Source organism: Panulirus ornatus, chromosome 58, assembly GCF_036320965.1.
Source record: "Panulirus ornatus isolate Po-2019 chromosome 58, ASM3632096v1, whole genome shotgun sequence".
Classification (NCBI taxonomy): Eukaryota; Metazoa; Arthropoda; class Malacostraca; order Decapoda; family Palinuridae; genus Panulirus; species Panulirus ornatus.
In genome coordinates this window covers 6,310,342-6,329,125 of record NC_092281.1, presented here as the reverse complement: position 1 = coordinate 6,329,125, position 18,784 = coordinate 6,310,342, and the positions used below count along the sequence as shown (strand labels likewise).

At 43.4% G+C, this 18,784-nt stretch overlaps 1 protein-coding gene across 1 annotated transcript; it reads left to right on the top strand.

Moving 5' to 3' along the window:
• The first annotated feature begins 16,858 nt into the window (after positions 1 to 16,858).
• On the top strand, positions 16,859 to 18,278 carry LOC139766769 (cuticle protein AM1199-like). The gene is made up of 3 exons (XM_071695690.1): positions 16,859 to 16,916; positions 17,280 to 17,497; positions 17,731 to 18,278. Exons 1-3 carry the CDS (start codon positions 16,908 to 16,910, stop codon positions 17,903 to 17,905), a joined length of 402 nt encoding a protein of 133 aa, XP_071551791.1. The 5' UTR covers positions 16,859 to 16,907; the 3' UTR covers positions 17,906 to 18,278.
• The last annotated feature ends 506 nt before the right edge of the window (positions 18,279 to 18,784 follow it).

The window sequence follows — 18,784 nt, the reverse complement described above, 5'->3', positions numbered from 1 at the left end:
AAACACTGTATAAGTAATTATTGTTGTAAACATATATGTCTGTACACGCAAATCTTCAAAGTATAACAACATTGCCACAAAATCCTATCGATTTTCATTCATGTTATGAATTAACAATCCTGGTAGTACATGAGCGACTTATAAAACCAAATGTCAAAAGTTTCAGGATAATTATAGAGACAATAATGAAATGGAAATATACGAGCTGAACTGAATAATTCAACGAACAGATGAGTTTCTGGTGGACGAATTTTCGTTGCATTTGAAGCATAAGATAATATGTTAACAGCTGACAATCTCTTCATTTGTGAATCATACATTCACTGGAATACGAGTATGTCTATATGATTACTGTAAGGTAAACAACATTGAACAATCACTTGTCGTATATTAATACATAACAACCATCTCTGCTTCAAGAAAACCTTGTTATAGACAGTTAAACGACCTTGGTAAATAAGACTATGACGGATAATGACTCCATCGACGCTTAATTGTTTCCTGAACTGTAAATACTAACAAACTTTATGCTTTAGAATCCGCAAACACTGACGGTTTGGTATATGTAAATAAGAGCGAGATGTGCCGGTTCTCATACGTCAATTAGCAAACTGTCGAACTATCGCGTTTGGAAACACTGAATGGCATGTTCCAACACGAAGATAAACAAAAAAATCTCATGATTTGTTTCAAGATCCGAAGCATGCAACATTTTCCTTACATAAACATGAATATATAATAATTATAAATGAATAAATACTTCGTGTACTTATGGTATAATCTCACTTCCTGTGATTTATTCTGTTCGTACATGACAACTCATTTCTCGACGTCTGTACCATAATTCTCTAGATGTATAAAACATCGAATGCACTATTGAATATACTATTTTCACACAGGCATAATGCAACGTAATTATTCTATATTTCCATACTTTATACCTATTAAAAGGAGCCTGCCATAACTAGTGTTAGAAAATGCGCCTTCCAGTCAGGCTTGCCAACCCTACAGAGAGACGACAGGAGTCGTATTTGTTTACATTGACATTCATCAGACGCATCTACACGATACTTTTTTGATTATGTTTACCTTTCATATTGTTCAACATTCACTATTATCACTAATTGTTCTGATAATTCCGCCGAATAGTTCACCATTTTCTACATTTCATACATATCGTTCACTATTCACTCTGCCAAAAATTTCACTATAGTTTGTCGTTCATCAGTCACATTATGTTGCAATATTTCTTTTATATTGTTTACCAGTTATTAATACTGTTGTAAGTTTCTCGTCGGAAGTTAAACTTTTTTTTCCACAACACAAAGACACTTCCTCTTAGGGTAAATTTACATTTAGGGTGAAAAAGTCAATTAAAGTACTTGACACAAGTCAAAGTTAATCACACGATATATTAGTACAGCGCGTGTCCTTCCCCCTGCTACGTCAGGGTAGGACTGAGGGTTTTGTAAGGGACGTTCAGGGGACATGATTGGACGATCGGAATAATGCTCGCTGTTATTCTAGCTATTATTGTTTACAAGTACATGCTTGATTGCGGACGTCTTAATTTCTTTTCAAATCAAAAGTAAAACATCTACAAACTTCTTTCTCTGTTTATTACTTGTTATAGCTGGCTTAAATTATGAACTAACCCCTCCTTACAGGCACGCGGGAAACGAGCAGGCGGGGCTAGAGTCGTTTGCTTGATTTGCGGCGTAGTGATTGGCGAGCACACGTCATACGATGGTTTGCCGTGCTGGCGTCTGAGGTTATCAATGCAGTAACACATCATCATCAGAGGAAATTTGTATTAGGCTTTCAGACCCATACGAAGCAGCGCGTAATCACTGCCACTTAGGGTTGCTCTTGTAATTATCCTCTCATCCATTGGGTTAGTGAGAGGGAGGGAGAGGAGAAGCGAAGGTGGCGGGTGAGAGGGATAGGCGGAGGGAAGGGATTACTAACGAGTAGTTAAAGCAAGATTCTGTCAAAAAATGGGACTAGCGCGTAGCGGGGGAAAAAAGAGTTAAGAAGAACGAGTCATGTGTTACATGTTGTCATTTTGTGTGAGACGGAGAGATTGTATGTTTGTGGACTGAGAGCCAAGCTGCTTACGTGTGGGTGAGGCAGAAGGAAAAGACAGTATCCTGGGCCAAGGGAGTGAAGCTTGACAGCTGCTGGTGCCGTCTCTAACCCTCCCGATACCAATGTGGGTAGTACCGATAATATACCCCCTTGGTCGATGGCTACCATGAGGGAGGATAAGGTACGATAAGGTCGCAAGAGATCAGAAAGGGTGCGGAAATGGGAGAACGTTATGAGGGAGGGAGGTAGGTAGGACCGTATTTTGGAATCCAAATAATTATATTCAATGACTAATGAATTAGATTCGATGAACATGATTATTTGTTTAGAAACTATGACGAGGGTATCTGCTGGAGAACAGTACCTGGAAAGGACAGATAACAGAACTGATGATTTAAGACGAGGTACTCTTCTGGGGAACGATAATTGTATCCTAAGTTCTCAATCCTCCGGCACAACAGACAGCAGTGGCAGAAGGTATAATGTTAGGACATGAAGTAGGTGGGTATGGGGAGGGTTGCACGGAGTAGGTTGTATGGAGGTCCGTTATATATCAAATATTACGTAATATGAAATATTACGCACAAGTATTGCGAGGAATCATTACTGTTTCATTACTAGCAAGGGATATTATCCGTTGTGCTGTATATCTGAACAAATCTAAACTTTTACAGCGAGATAAGAAATACGGTCATTAGTGGTCTACACTCGAGCAAATGCATCTATGAATTGTACATGCTATTATCTACTATGATATCTATCAAAAGTGCATATAAGAATGACCACTTTCGTCCGCTTGTTGACTGAAGAAAAAAGAGGTGAATAATGTCGGAAAATTTAATTTGTCCCTTGAAAAAGCTTCTATATACATAAAAGTTGAGTTACTGATATAGTAAGCCATTGATAGAAAATAATTATATTTGATGTCAAAGAAAACGTTCTTTGGGTAACGATTCAAAATTTGGAGACCATCATATTATTTAGGTGTTTATAATTCTTCTGGGAACAAATATATCATATGGATTTCTTACTCTATTAACTAATGAGATAAACATTTAGATTCATATAAGAACGAACAATTTCACCTTTCTTATCCAGGGAGAGAGAGAGAAAGAGGAGAGAGACAGAAAGAGATAAAGTGAATGATAATAAGGGTAAGTTGCACCACAGAGACTGCCAGGGAAAAATAGTTCCCCATACAAAGAACGTTTTCTATGAAAGAATTACAATTGAAGAAAATTCATTATTTATAGGGTAAACTATGTCAAAATTTTATGGCCACTTATGATCTAAATTTAGAGTGAACATCTTTGTTAATCACGAAGTGACACGTCCATACTTGTTACATTAAAGCTAGACAGAAAGATTGTATTAAAGGTGACTGAGGGAAAATAGCTGGTTGAGACTGGTAGGCATCTCAAGCAACTATCTTATTTCATTACATATCTGATATAGCAGCTAAATAGGTTACGGTCGAGGAAGTACAATGTACAGAAGCTTTGAAAGTGACTGGAAAACGATGAGACGCATGTAACAGGTCAGGAGGGTGCTCGCTGCCTTATAAGTCTGGCCTCGGTGATGTCTGGCCACTGCCGTGGACACCACCAACAGAAGGTCTAACTAGGGTTCAGGCAGCTATTAAAATATTACGTTTGAGGTAAAATAGAGAGAAAGGAGAACTGACTTTACTTAAAGATGGCCTTCTGTAGGGACACCATGGATTAAATAACAAATAATAAATAAGTTTTTATCATGATCTAGTGACTCTATGATATCGTGTTTTATTTACCATTTACGTCATTACAAACTGTTTCATATACTTTTCAGATGAATCTTAAGGTTTTCTGCAAACTTAGATATGAAATATTTTTCGATACAGTGCCTGAAGGTTGGGCAGAGTTTCGAATATTAGCGGACTGGTTTTTTTGTTAAGTAGATGAATAACACACTCATAACAGGAAGATCCTCTTCCAGATTTCACGTTGGCCTGAAGGTATGACATTCCAGCCATCCAGGCCATCATCTAGGATCACATGCCTCTCCTCCGTAACAACTGACATTTCGTATTTGTACAGTCGTTGGGCATGTAGCTTGACGCTGGTGACCTTTAATGACCCTGGCCGTTGTTAGATCTATAACCTAAACAACCACCAACTTGAACGTATCTTGTGGCTACTATAGCACTTGGGTAGGATCAAGAAGACTGATGATCATATTATTTATGTTCTCTACCTTCTCGTGTCTTTGCCAGCCACTATGACCTGCCTCACTTTAATGAGACAGGCTTTTAACTTCCTCCAAAATTCGTAAATACTTTCCCTTGTTTCTTCTCTTCCCTTACACAATCCTCTCTATATTTCACTTAAAGCCTATTCTTAATGTGGACTTTTGTTCATGACTGCAGCCTTCAACATGAAAAAAAAAAAATATTCCTTTATTGCTATTGATTCCCGCGTCCCTCACACACATCTCTCCCAGATTCTCCAACCCGTCCTTCAGGTTAACTATCAAGAAAACTATTCATAGGTTTATCTCCAGCCACCTGGAATTACATCGTTATATCTTCCAGGAAACGTGCTATATTGAGCTTAATCTCCATGTTCAGGCAAGTGTGGAAGGTCAGAGAGCCATCATAAGTGTTTATTTAGTTTCTCTTTAACCTTTACCAATCAAGATATAAAACAACAAACATTTTGTTTGTTGATGTAAAACAAAACACATCTGATTTCATTCTGGGATGCTTTGTTTGTCTTGTTAACATCTTTGCATATCCACTGACTGTGTTGCCGCTCCTGGTCTAATGCGGTGATCATATCATAAAAATCAAATAAAGCAAAAGTTGTGCACAATTTGATTTTCTCTCGTGTGTATGTAGGCAACGTGTTACATGTAGCCATATAGAGTTTCTTCAGATGACGGAATCACAAGGATTTTATTATGTAAAAAGGATGATTTGATTTGATTTTCGCTTGACGGTAAATATTAGAATGAGAGAGAGAGAGAGAGAGAGAGAGAGAGAGAGAGAGAGAGAGAGAGAGAGAGAGAGAGAGAGAGAGAGAGACGTTCTATGGTTCAGATGGTCAACCGGTGGACAGTGGCGTTCACCCCGGTTACTACTTTCATATGGGATCAACAAGACGAGCAATTGGTTTGTGTACTGTCAGACTAAATGTCGTGTAAAACTTTAATCTGTCTTTTTTTTTTTTATAAGAAACGTTTGTATGATGACGCTCTTTGCACGTATAAGGGTTTGGTTTGGAACCTATAGGACCCCAGAAAGATCCTCGTGAGTTTTTACTGTGAGATTAAATCCTTTGCATTCAAGAACGTCTGGTTTAGGCTTCCTGTAGGTTCGGAGGGTCGCTGGGTAGTCTACTGAGCTCAGGCTATCGTGAGGGTGAGGTGCTGCACGACAGTCACTCCTGCGAACACTGTGACCATAGGGCGGCAGCAGTGACCGTCGAGGTTGGCGGGGGAAGGGCAGGGAAGAAGGGCTCTGCCCACCTGGAGTGGTCCAAGTGGCTGGGAGATGTTAATTACGGCGGGGAAGGCCGAGCTGAGGTATGGAGCGGGTCAGGGTGGCTGGTTCGTGTTGAGGGTTCCTCTCTCTTTGTATGGCGGGCCACAGACAGGCCAGGACGAGGGCCAGGGCGCTCCTAATGGATAGGATAGGGTTCAGGCCACGGGGTAGGCCAAGATTCAGGCCATGGGTGGGCCAGGATTCAGCCACGGGGTAAGCCAGGGTTCAGGCCACGAGCAGACCAGGATTCAGGCCACGGGTAAGTCAGGGCTCAGGCCACGGGCAGGCCAGAGTTCAGGCCACGAGCAGGCCAGAGTTCAGGCCACTATATTAAAAAAAAGAGACAGAGGGGATGGCGTTAACGATGCGATTTTTTTCCTAGAAATTTATGAGTCGACTGATGATATATGGTGAGATAGTGAGTGACGTCATAAGCTGGATGAGGGAACAAGTGTAGGTTCTGCTGTGGTGGGAGGAAGGAAGACAGCCAACGCTTTCGCAAGGGAGGGTGACATCGAGGTTATGTATCGTTACGTTAAAATTACCTTCTGGTCTTAGATACTGTTACTTGTGGCAACGTTTGGTTACAGCGTTACATGCGCAACTGAGGAGAGAGAGAGATTCTTTTATTTATAATACTACATATTTACATCAGACTTTATGACATCTACGCTAAATTCGTTATAACAAGATGACTTTCCTTAACTACATTCACACCTCAGTTATGGAGGATCCAACGTGTTTATTTAGCAAGTGCCTCCTTACCTCCTGACCTCGGGACGACGGCCTGTCGTTCCACGTTACTTCCTGAAGCTATTTCTACACCAGAGCCATCCAGCGTCCCAAGCCTCACCCCGTGACCTACCACCAGCCAACCCTCACCACACAAACCTTTCACTAACACAACTGATTTGACTTGACGCAATCACGAGGTGTGATCACGGCTCGCTGTAGTCTTCATTGTACCTATGTTATCATTATTGTCATTGTCATCATCATCATCATTATCGTTAATATTATTATTATTATCATTATCATTTGTATAATCTTTTCTTCTTCTTCTTCTTCTTCTTCTTCTTCTTCTTCTTCTTCTTCTTCTTCTTCTTCTTCTGATTATCGTTATCATTAAGATCATTATTCTTGTTATCATTACTACAATTATCATTATCATGGTTACCACGGGAGAAAGCACAGTGTCTTCTAAAGCCTTCTCGCCACAATGGAGCCGACCTTATCCTGCTCCTGCGCGTAGAGCAGACCCCGAAACAGCAGGAACCCGATAAACGTGAGTCCTTCGATTATGATAATAATGATAATGATAATGATAATCATGATAATACAACAACAACTACTACTACCAGTAATAACCTACAACATACCAGTAGTAAGATGAGCGATAATTACACTAAGCTTGATCTTGACATCAATGAAGACAACTTCACATGGTCCACAGTGGCCAGGCTCACAACCCATCCTCCACAACATCTCGGGTGGCGCCCCCATCCCAGTGCCTGGCCCTCAAAACTGCCAGTTTTTTCTTGACCTGTTCACTGAATCGTGTGTGGGAGAGGAGAGGTCAACGCTGATGTGTGTCCTTCGTCTGCAGCCCCGTCGAGCTGACCTCCTAACCCCTTCCATCTGTGAGAGGCGTGAGGCGTGACCGGACTCCGGAGGATGCGTGACCTCAGCTCGCACGGCGGGAGGTAGGGTGAGGTATGGACGTAACCCCTTGAGCACGATGGTACGGTGTACATAACCCCCACCCATCCCCGCACAGCACGACGCCCGGTACGGTCGTTGTGTGTGTATAACGGTAGCGGGATTTAAGCTGCAGGAATCTGTGTGTGAGAGAGACTTGGGAGCTTGTCACTGTCCCTGGGCTGTTAAGGAACCAAATTGTCTGTTTGCAGATAGTAGACCTGCAGTTTAGTGCATGGATAAGGAAATATTGAGGTAGCTGTTCATGTCGGACATGCCAGAACAAAAGTATGCCTCTCACGTTTGGTCAACGCATCTACAGAAGAGTAAAGATCTAAAAGAGAACATTTAGAGGAGGATAACTGCAAATTATACCAAAATTAAGAGATTTGAATTACAGGAAAATATCAGAGGCCGTAAATTTGCCATCATGGAAGAGAGAGGTGAGGGATGACCTGACCACAACCTTTATATTTCAACAACATATCAATGACGTTGTCAGTGAACAGTTGTGTGAAAGTTGTAGATAGAACAACCAGAGAACAAAACATAAGACTAAGCAAGAAACTTGTGAGAAGAGACGTTAAGAAGTTTCCGTCCTGAGATAAACAAGCCATAAGATAAACAAGCCATAATGACGAAGGCTTCCGTCCCACCTGGAGTAGCTACAGTCGACCATAAACCCTTAGCAAGAGACATGTGCCACCCACCCAACACCCTCTGCGGGAAATTCTAAAGGGTATAAGGTGAAGGTACGCGCCGGAACCATCGCTTCGTGAACCAGATAAGCACCAACCCCAGTGAAGGATCGGGTGTTGAAATAGGACATTTCCACCAGTACATTAATCATCAAAAGACTGTCAACTTATAATTTTTCCCGAGCCATAACCTTCATTGCTGACCGCGGTTGGATATTTCCGCTGCTGGCTTCCTCTGCTCTCCATAAAGCAAAGCTGTTGACTTTGTAGCTTAGCTGGGCTGGAGAAGCTGGGTGCGGCGTGTATAGAACGGTAATCTGGACGTGTGTATTTTCTAAGGCTACTGTGTAAACCTCAGTGTTGTTCCCACAAAATCCTCCATGAGTTTTGAAGGTGACGTCACACGTGTTCAATGTTTGTTACATTCCCTGTCTTAGTCCCATCTGTATATGTGTCATCACATGTAGTTTTAATCTAATGGTATTTGTAGTTACTAATCAAATCCCTCCTTTCTTTAGCTACCATTGCCTAGTTCTAGAAAGGCAGACATGAATTACAAAACTTACAAGTTTCTATAACAGTTGTTGGTGTGGACATGTGAGGAGAAAACTGGTAGCACTACGGTCGTGGTGGCCAGGATGAAAGTACAAACATCTCTATTTAAGGACGTGTTGGCATCAGCCACGTCCATAATGGTCGATGGATAAGATGGTGGACTAAGGTGCTGGCAGAACATTGCTCTTAACGTGAGGGTTGAGTGACTGGCATGTATGGTGGTAGTGCTGAGGGAGGGAGGCAGGACGTTTGGTTCCATGGTAAGTATGGGAAGGAGGAGGAGGCGCATGAGGAACAGAGTGACATGAACATAATGTTAAATGTAATCAAGATGGTTTCCCGAGAGAATTGTCTGAAGACATCGAATATTCCTAACACGATTAATAACCATCAGCGAGACAAAAGCAAAGGAAAAGATCAGAGCAGAAAATAAAGTGAAGAGAGATTTCTCTCTCTCTCTCTCTCTCTCTCTCTCTCTCTCTCTCTGCATCTGTGATCACCGTGGAGTTCGGCCACCAACAGAAGGGCAGAGCCTGGCCAGTATGTTGGGGATGGGTCTCGGAAAGGCGTGCGTGAAGCCCCTTGAGGCGTGGTCCCTGGCGTGGGGAGGTCAGCCAGTAGTGCCAAGATAGGTAGGTCACGGTTGGGTCTTGTAACCTGGGGCGAGTGAGCGAGCTGAACCTCACGTTTTGCCGTCACTTATATATATATATATATATATATATATATATATATTTTTTTTTTTTTTTTTGCTTTGTCGCTGTCTCCCGCGTTTGCGAGGTAGCGCAAGGAAACAGACGAAAGAAATGGCCCAACCCACCCCCATACACATGTATATACATACGTCCACACACGCAAATATACATACCTACACAGCTTTCCATGGTTTACCCCAGACGCCTCACATGCCTTGATTCAATCCACTGACAGCACGTCAACCCCGGTATACCACATCGCTCCAATTCACTCTATTCCTTGCCCTCCTTTCACCCTCCTGCATGTTCAGGCCCCGATCACACAAAATCTTTTTCACTCCATCTTTCCACCTCCAATTTGGTCTCCCTCTTCTCCTCGTTCCCTCCACCTCCGACACATATATTCTCTTGGTCAATCTTTCCTCACTCATTCTCTCCATGTGCCCGAACCATTTCAAAACACCCTCTTCTGCTCTCTCAACCACGCTCTTTTTATTTCCACACATCTCTCTTACCCTTACGTTACTTACTCGATCAAATCACCTCACACCACATATTGTCCTCAAACATCTCATTTCCAGCACATCCATCCTCCTGCGCACAACTCTATCCATAGCCCACGTCTCGCAACCATGCAACATTGTTGGAACCACTATTCCTTCAAACATACCCATTTTTGCTTTCCGAGATAATGTTCTCGACTTCCACACATTCTTCAAGGCTCCCAGAATTTTCGCCCCCTCCCCCACCCTATGATCCACTTCCGCTTCCATGGTTCCATCCGCTGCCAGATCCACTCCCAGATATCTAAAACACTTCACTTCCTCCAGTTTTTCTCCATTCAAACTCACCTCCCAATTGACTTGACCCTCAACCCTACTGTACCTAATAACCTTGCTCTTATTCACATTTACTCTTAACTTTCTTCTTTCACACACTTTACCAAACTCAGTCACCAGCTTCTGCAGTTTCTCACATGAATCAGCCACCAGCGCTGTATCATATATATATATATATATATATATATATATATATATATATATATATATATATATATATATATATATATATATATATATATATATATATATATATACTCAAGAGAGAGAGAGAGAGAGAGAGAGAGAGAGAGAGAGAGAGAGAGAGAGAGAGAGAGAGAGACCTCACGTCCTTGTGTTTCACGGATGCCGCTCTGCTGTGCAGTGTTTCCTCGCCAACATGGTTAGTGAAGATAAGTCAGACTCAGAATCTGAACAGAAGGAGGCGAGATGTAGACAGTGTGGGAGGTGGCGGGAAAAGATTAAGATTTAAGAGTAAGGAACGCAACACGTGTTTACGTCGTATACAATTTCACGGTCGACCCGTAGAACTCAGAGGCGCTAGACTGTAGATGGGAAAGGTTTAAATAACTACCGCACGTTGGTCCCGAAGGCCGTTTTTTTGAGGCCACTAAAGGCCACTTTTTAAAGGCCGTATACATGACACTTATCCACTGCACGCGTTCATATGAGGCGACCCAGCAGTCTCTGGTTATAATGAAGACACACGTCACGACGAACCTGCAGCCCAGGGTTGATGACTTGGTTGATACTTCCGTTACGGTTGACGAGGACGAGAGTTGAGGATGACGAGAGTTGACGAGGACGAGAGTTGACGAGGACGAGAGTTTTCGTGAAGTCAACGAAGGTAAGAAGAGAAGGGAGGTCGTCCGTCTCCTAGGCTGCCAAAGACTGAAGAGTTGAGTGTGGCTCACCCCTCATCACGACTGCCAACTTTCGGGCGGGTAATCTCAGCAATATAGGAAGGTTGTAAAGTTTTCTAAGGACACGCTACGCCACTCAAAGTTAGGACACGTGTGTTAATTACACCTAAAACACAGGACTCCTCACGATGCCCTTCTTACAGTGCCTCAGTAACTAATCTGTAAAATGTATTAACCTACTTGTGGCTTGATTTTAAGGAAGAGAGATGGAGTATTAGCAATCAACTTGGTAAAACGAAGTTCTGGATAACCAGAACCAGGACAGACGAAGAATAGCCACATTCCTCACAACCATTGTTTTAGCTTCATATATAATGCACCGGAACCACAATTCCATAGAGGTACGCTCTCAGGTCCCAATAACTATGGCATTCGATAATGCCATCCTGCAAATATTAGATAACCCTCAAAGACATGCATAAAGTGAAGTATTCGACGAAGTAGAAACAAGACAGTGCTGACAAACCGTGGGATAAAGAAACAACCGAAGGGACGTTTCTCTGACACAACATCGCTTTCTGGACATCCCTTCACTTCACACACGATCTTCCAGTCCCTTCTCTTTCTCCCTTCCCTCTCATAAACTCATCATCGTATGGACAGACAAGTAGAACAACGAAGAAACAAGAATCAAAGATGAAGAGAAAATACATAGAAAATTAATATGAAGAATCGGGCAACTGTCATGGTTCAGAATAGTGATGTACAGGGGAGTCGGTGGGAAGGCACTGTAGGTACATGGCAGACAACATGCTGGTCTGTGGGGAGGAGGCGGCCATCTGCTGTATCCCAGGAGCCGTGTGGCTTCACGCCACTGGTCGTGAGGACATTGTTTACTCTTATAGACATGTTGGTCGACGATGATGATAGTGGTTTCGTGGATCACCAGTTTAGAATGTTCTTGTAATTAGTGATGATGGTAAAGTTAGTTGGCTTCATAAGGTACGATCCCTCAACGTACACCACCATCACCCGAGGCCAGGGGGGAGGGGGAGGCTTTACGCAATCTTCCTAATCAAACAAACTGTGAAAGCTCAAGGACCGGTGCAGAGACCACACCTTACCCGTGAGAGAGAGAGAGAGAGAGAGAGAGAGAGAGAGAGAGAGAGAGAGAGAGAGAGAGAGAGAGAGAGAGAGAGACGTCACTGCATGAATCCTTCTTTCCCACACGATTCTCTTATGAGACGGACCCAAAGCCGGTCTGACGACGCTCATCAGGAGGACGTGGGCGGGCGGGCGGGCGGGCGGGCGGCCCTATATGTTGACAGAGGAGAAATGTCGAGAAACATAGCAGATAAATGTTGGGAAAAGAGCGATACAGAAGATGTATGGTAGATCGAGGTGATAATAACGGATGTGAATGATGAAGGAATAAAATACTTTAAGAATCGGTATCACAAGAGATATGAGATATCGGCTGCAAAACGATTACGAAAGAAAAACGAAAGAATTTCATGACTTTAAAACTTCACAAACACCCTCACCTTCAAAGGCATTTCTTCAACACCCGAAATTGGACAAGTTATTCTAAATGAAGCACTTCATATTCGAGCCATACGTTTCACCAGCTCTTGTGACGAACCATCCACATAGACGCCCAAATGTTTGTACCTTACGTACTGCCAGAGTTGTAAAGATCAATGCATATAATGAATTAGAATTCGAGAGATTTCTTAAACTCTTGGAGGATTTGTGTCGACCAATCCCGTCGTACGTATACTGTCAAATCTACAAGGACGCTACGCCATGAACAAGGCACGAATCATTAAGGAACACCAACCAAAAGCTAACAGTAAGTACCTAGGTAAAGACAGGATACTACAAATATGTGCTCCAGCATCACGTCACATCCAGTCAGCACGCAACGCTACATGTAGGTCCGCTAACAAGTATTACCCAGCCTCCTCCTGCTACCCACAATCATTCCCGCCTGCTCTACTGACTTCTCCACACTCTCCTGAAGATGTTGGGATGAGCTCAACTCAAAACGCCGAAACAATTCTTGAAGTTATCTTACATAACATCTCATTCCATGTATAAAGGGATATAAGACGACTTGAAAAAGTAAAGAAAGAATCTGATAAAAAACATGACACAGTCACCATGCAGGATGCAGCCGGTCTGACCCCGTTAGCACAGTGGTACTCCATCCTTCTACGTTCTCATCACTAACAATAAAAGAGAACAAAGGATACTTCGCATGGCAGGTAGTTAGGTGGGCAATTTCCATGGCAGTAATCCTGCCTGACGCGTCGCCACTAGCAGCCCTGAGCACCGTAACCACACCATTCAAGGAAATTACCCAAAATTTTCAAACTTCCGCGGTAAACTGAAGAACGTCTTCGTGTTGCTTTCGTGTAATTGTTTAGTCTCAACCACAAACGACTTCTCATTGTGTGTTCTCTTTATATTTTCTTTTCCTTGTGCTTCTGTCCAGTCATGCACCAGACGGTGCCTTTCTCAAGCAATTACTACACTGTTTAAATATCGCTGAGTTTCCCACATTTGTTCTCTTGTTGTTCTTCTTCTGCTGTGAACCTAACCTCAAGTTTTCACTTTAATAACACCGGGTATCTATGTATATATCTTTATATCTGCCTGTTTACGTATCTATCTATTTCTCTCACCCTCATCTGTCTGTACTATGTGTGTATGTGTGTGTGTGTGCTTGTGTGTTTGTGTGTGTGTTTGTGTGTGTGTGTGTGTGTGTGTGTGTGTGTGTGTGTGTGTGTGTGTGTGTGTGTGTGTGTGTCTAGACTCCACCTACATGTAGTTAAGCCGTGAGTGTAAAGTCATCATCGGGGAAGTAGTATCATCGTGAGTGGAAGGTGAGGATTACAGTCTTTTCAAGGATTTTCTTGTTTCAAAGAATTCCATCATTTGCTCTTGTGAGGAGTGTAACGTCGAAGCTTCAGGAAACCTATCAAAAGTGTCCTGGATTTCATATATATATATATATATATATATATATATATATATATATATATATATATATATATATATATTGTGGATATAGAGCTGCGGTTTCGAGGCATTACAGATGGCAGCTAGGGACTGGATGTGGTCTTTCTTCGTCAGTTTCTGCCACTACGTCATTGCGAGTCAATGTAAGGGGACGGCCACGTAAACATACACTTCCTAGACTTTACCATGCTGGCCAGACCTGCCGCTCTAACGTTGACTCTGATGAATGTTCACGTGAAAGTTGCTCCTTCAGCCCGTAAGGAACTCTCACGGTCATGAACCCGCGAGTCACTCGCGTTACATAAGTATGTAGTAATTGACCTTTGACCTCCTTCCGATACACAGCCAGACCTCGTGAGGGGGAACTTGTACCGTACAAAACATGAGGAAGATGAGGTAGTCATACCGCTAACATGACGCTACTAAGAGTGCGGTAGTGTATACCATCGAGCTGGGTTGAAAATGTCGCGCTTCAACACCACACTTCATCGAGTGCGTTGGTTAATCTGGCAAGTCTTCTAATTCGAGTTCGTTCGTCTAACCTGACAAACCTCTAAGTATGCTCGTTAACTGCAGGTGATGCTAACGGAGTTACATTAACAATTTGATCTACGGTATACCTAATATTACGGTTACAAAATGTGACGTAGCTATGTACCACGGTAGAAAAGGTATGGATGATAAGGAGTTTTAGGGGTTAATAGCGAAGAAAACGAACTGTTGATAATACAGACCACAGAGGATAAGAACCATGGAGGATATGAACCACAGAGGGTATGAACCATGGAGGGTATGAACCACAGAAGGTATGAACCATGGAGGATGTGAACCATGGAGGATGTTAATCACGGAGAAGACGAACTAGAGATCTCAAAAGAATATAATACTAACCTGAACACTTCTTACATAGGCAATGCATGATAGACGTATGCTTAATTCTTGTTACTATATTCAGCTGATATCTATATCTATCTATCTATCTATCTATTAGGTGTTACGTGATATGCTACTGTAGGTGTATACGAAATGAGATGGAGAGCAATTGAAATAAAAAATGAGAAAGAAAAGACAAAGATTAGAGCAGGGTAGGATAAAACAGGGCAGGGCAGGCCAGGGCAGGCCAGACAAGAGCAAGCCAGGCCAGGGCAGTGCAGGCTGGGGCAGGCTAGGCCAAGGCAGGCCAGGCCAAGGCAGGCCAGGCCAAGCCAGGCTTCTCTCCTGGACTTTTACCTCTGGTCATCGCTTAATGTTTACGTCTTGATGAAATCATGGCTGATGGCATCTTCGTCACACAGTCTGACATTTGCCTGTTCAACAGGAGGATCTGTCAGTTCGTCTTTACCGTCATTTCTTTTTCTTTTGCTGTTTGTTTCCGTAATCATCTAATGGCAGTTGTCATCTTCTACAGTATGAGGAGCTGGTGTGGAACCCCGTGTATGACGAGGGTAGTATGGAGCCCCATGTATAGGGAGGTGGTGTGGAGCCCCATGTATGGGCAGGTGGTGTGGTGCCCCATGTATGACGAGGGTGGTGTGGAGCCCCATGTATAGGGAGGTGGTGTGGAGCCCCATGTATGGGCAGGTGGTATGGTGCCCCATGTATAGGGAGGTGGTGTGGAGCCCCATGTATGGGCAGGTGGTATGGTGCCCCATGTATAGGGAGGTGGTGTGGTGCAGCATAAAACGTAGAACCTTATAAAGTTGTCTGTAACATATGCACCACAGTGTCATCTCTGAGCTTATCAAGACATCACTCTTACTAATAGTATCATATATACATTCATATATATATATATATATATATATATATATATATATATATATATATATATATATATATATATATATATATATATATATGTGTGTGTGTGTGTGTGTGTGTGTGTGTGTGTGTGTGTGTGTGTCTGTGTGTCTGTGTGTGTGTGTGTGTGTGTGTGTGTACCGAGTGTGATGGGCGTGTGAACGATCTCTCTACAGAGCCACCTACACTCACACACTCTCTTTTACATTACAGTAAACAGTATTCCATCGTTCACACAAGGCTTATCTTATCTATCTAACACACTAAAGTATCTATCTAGTATACACTTTCGGTATCTCAGTATCTTTTTCAAAGGCAATATTCCACGCTAGAGGAAACAAAAAAGTTAAACAATATTTTGCTTTCATTTTCTTATGTAGTATGACTGGCACGTTATGCCTCTAGGTTTAGTTGTATGAAGACACAACGACAACAGACTGTAGCTAAGTTTGTCTACTTCCCAGATAAACAAAGACAAAATGTACGTCGGATCATATAAAGCATCGACCAGGACTGACCCCGCGGAGCCACGCTTCATCATTACCACCCTGTGATACACTGGCGACCGGCCACACGACAAGCTGTGACCCATACAACGATTCTCTCTCACGGTGGAGAACTAAACTTCCTGAGTCTGGCTGACGGCCAGGGAGGGCAACATTAGATCCACTGCCGTTGTGAAGCGAAGCTGTCGACGGCCAGGGAGGGCAACATTAGATCCACTGCCGTTGTGAAGCGAAGCTGTCGACGGCCAGGGAGGGCAACATTAGATCCACTGCCGTTGTGAAGCGAAGCTGTCGACTGTTTGAAGGTAATCTTTTGTCATCTTTATGATTACCCATAACGACCTGTTGTATATTTGAGTGGGTGGGCATAGAGGCCATGCGACCATACATTACCTATGTCGGAGGAACCAAATGGTCTGCTTTGGGGTTATCATCACAATTCCCTTTCTCCCCACGTGTGTAATGGCAGGTAGGGAGGGAGAGGGTAGGGGCGGGACCTGGGCGGGGCCAGGGCAAAGCTAGGAGCTATAGAGAGGTCAGAGGGGCGTGCCTCTCACCGCCTCATATAAAAAGGCTGGAACATTCTCTTCTCGCAGTACAGTGTTCGCTCACACCTCCAGCATGAAGTTTGTAAGTCTCAAACGAGTCGAGAGTTTCTTTTGTCATTCAAGACTTAATGGCTTCTTCATAGAGTCTTCTTCTTCTTCTTTTTCCTCCTCCTCCTCCTCCTCCTCCTCCTCCTCCTCCTCTTTCCCTTCCTGTAGTCAGATATTCAGTATTGATTGTTCTTTCTATGTAAATCGATAGGTTTAGACAGTGGACAAGATGGAACCCTGGGAAAAAGACGATGGACCAGAGTTGAATCCTCTTTATGGTTCATCGAAATAACCATCCTGTTAATCCTCGAACTCTCGTTAAGAGATTATATATTTCTGTATTAAAGATTCTTCTGTCTGCAGATGATGATGATGTTCACTTTTACTGCTCGCACAGGCCGTCCTCGCCGTCCTCGTGGTCGTCACTGCCGCCGCCAAGCTGCCAGGCGAACCTCTGCTGGTCGAGCAGCCACCGATTGCCATCATCAGGGACGACCGTCTGGCCCCTCAGGGTGCCAGCTACAGCACCGACTTCGAGACAGAAAATGGGATCCGCCAGTCTGAGAATGGCCAAGCAGGTTCCTCCGGGCAGAGCAACGCGGAGGGCATCGTCTCGTAAGTTCACACCCACCGTCTTCATTATCCGTCATCATTCCTTTTCTCACAACATTTACCATAGGATAAACACACTCACGAAATCATTGTCAAACATCGTTCATTCCTTTCGCCACGTAAATGAAATTTTTGCTCTGAATTTACAAGGTTTATGTCGTAAGATTTTTGCACTCGACCCACTAGCTCTCTTTGAGAGGGACGTGTTGAGCTGATGTAGCCTCTCGCCCCTGCAGGTACACCGCTCCTGATGGTCAAGTTGTCGAGTACTCCTACGTGGCCAACGAGTTCGGCTACCAGCCCCAGGGACCTTTCATCCCCACGCCCCACCCACTCCCTGCCCACGCCCTCGCCCAGATCGCCTTCGCCGAGGAGCAGGCGCGCCTTAAGGCTCAGCAAGGCCCACAGTAAATAAGGATCTTGATTACTGTCTCTCCTAGTAGGTGGATGTTGGCCAGCCATGGTCACCATCCCATTACACCAGCAGCTGTGACGCTGTTATTTTGAAAGCATATCTGACACAGTAGCAGCCGTGAGGCCCGACACAGTGGTCTGACACAGTAATAGGGCTACCTTTTGACCAGTGGGAGGAATGACGTTTGACACAGTGGCAGCTGTGACGTGCGACTGTGTGGGAATTCTGTCATTTGACACCACTGGCCATATGGTTCCTTCCCGATGGCCATTTTCATCTCCTCTAGTCTTAAAGAGAATAATCTAAGCGTCTTTTGTACATTATGAATCTCAGTTTTTACAACGCAAAACCAATAAAAAAGTAGCTATTTATGTGACTTTATTTTGGAACCCTAAATTACGCATGATTTCGAGAACCTATCTGTTATGAGGTGTGGAGAACACGAGACCATGTGCAATGTACCACAAAAGAGGAGAAACCGGGGTTAGGAAAAGATGATTTTTTGCTGCTGTTATGACGCAATAACTGCGTCTTACGACGTCTCCTTACGACGATTATTCAGATCCGACCTAAAAGAAATGTAATCTAGAATTCTGGGTAACGGCACAGTACCAGTGTTGTACCATCAGGCATCCCACATGAAAACGTTCTGAAGGATGAGTTTCTGGCGTAATGTGAATCTCCATAAATGTTTGATCAAGGATTTTCAGTTGGTGTTGTGGGCTTGTGTATCACATGTATGATCATCATCATCATCTCTGGCAGACTGTTGTTATCTGAACCAACATCATCGCTGTCGGCGAGATCTTTGCCGCCCTCAACTCTCTCATCATCAGCTTCACTAACGTAACCGTTGCCATCATGGACCCTCTCAA

Excerpts from the sequence above, each read along its gene's own strand:
- LOC139766769 (XM_071695690.1), top strand. Across the intron at positions 17,498-17,730 it reads AACGCGGAGGGCATCGTCTC|GTACACCGCTCCTGATGGTC; the intron begins GTAAGTTCACAC and ends TCGCCCCTGCAG.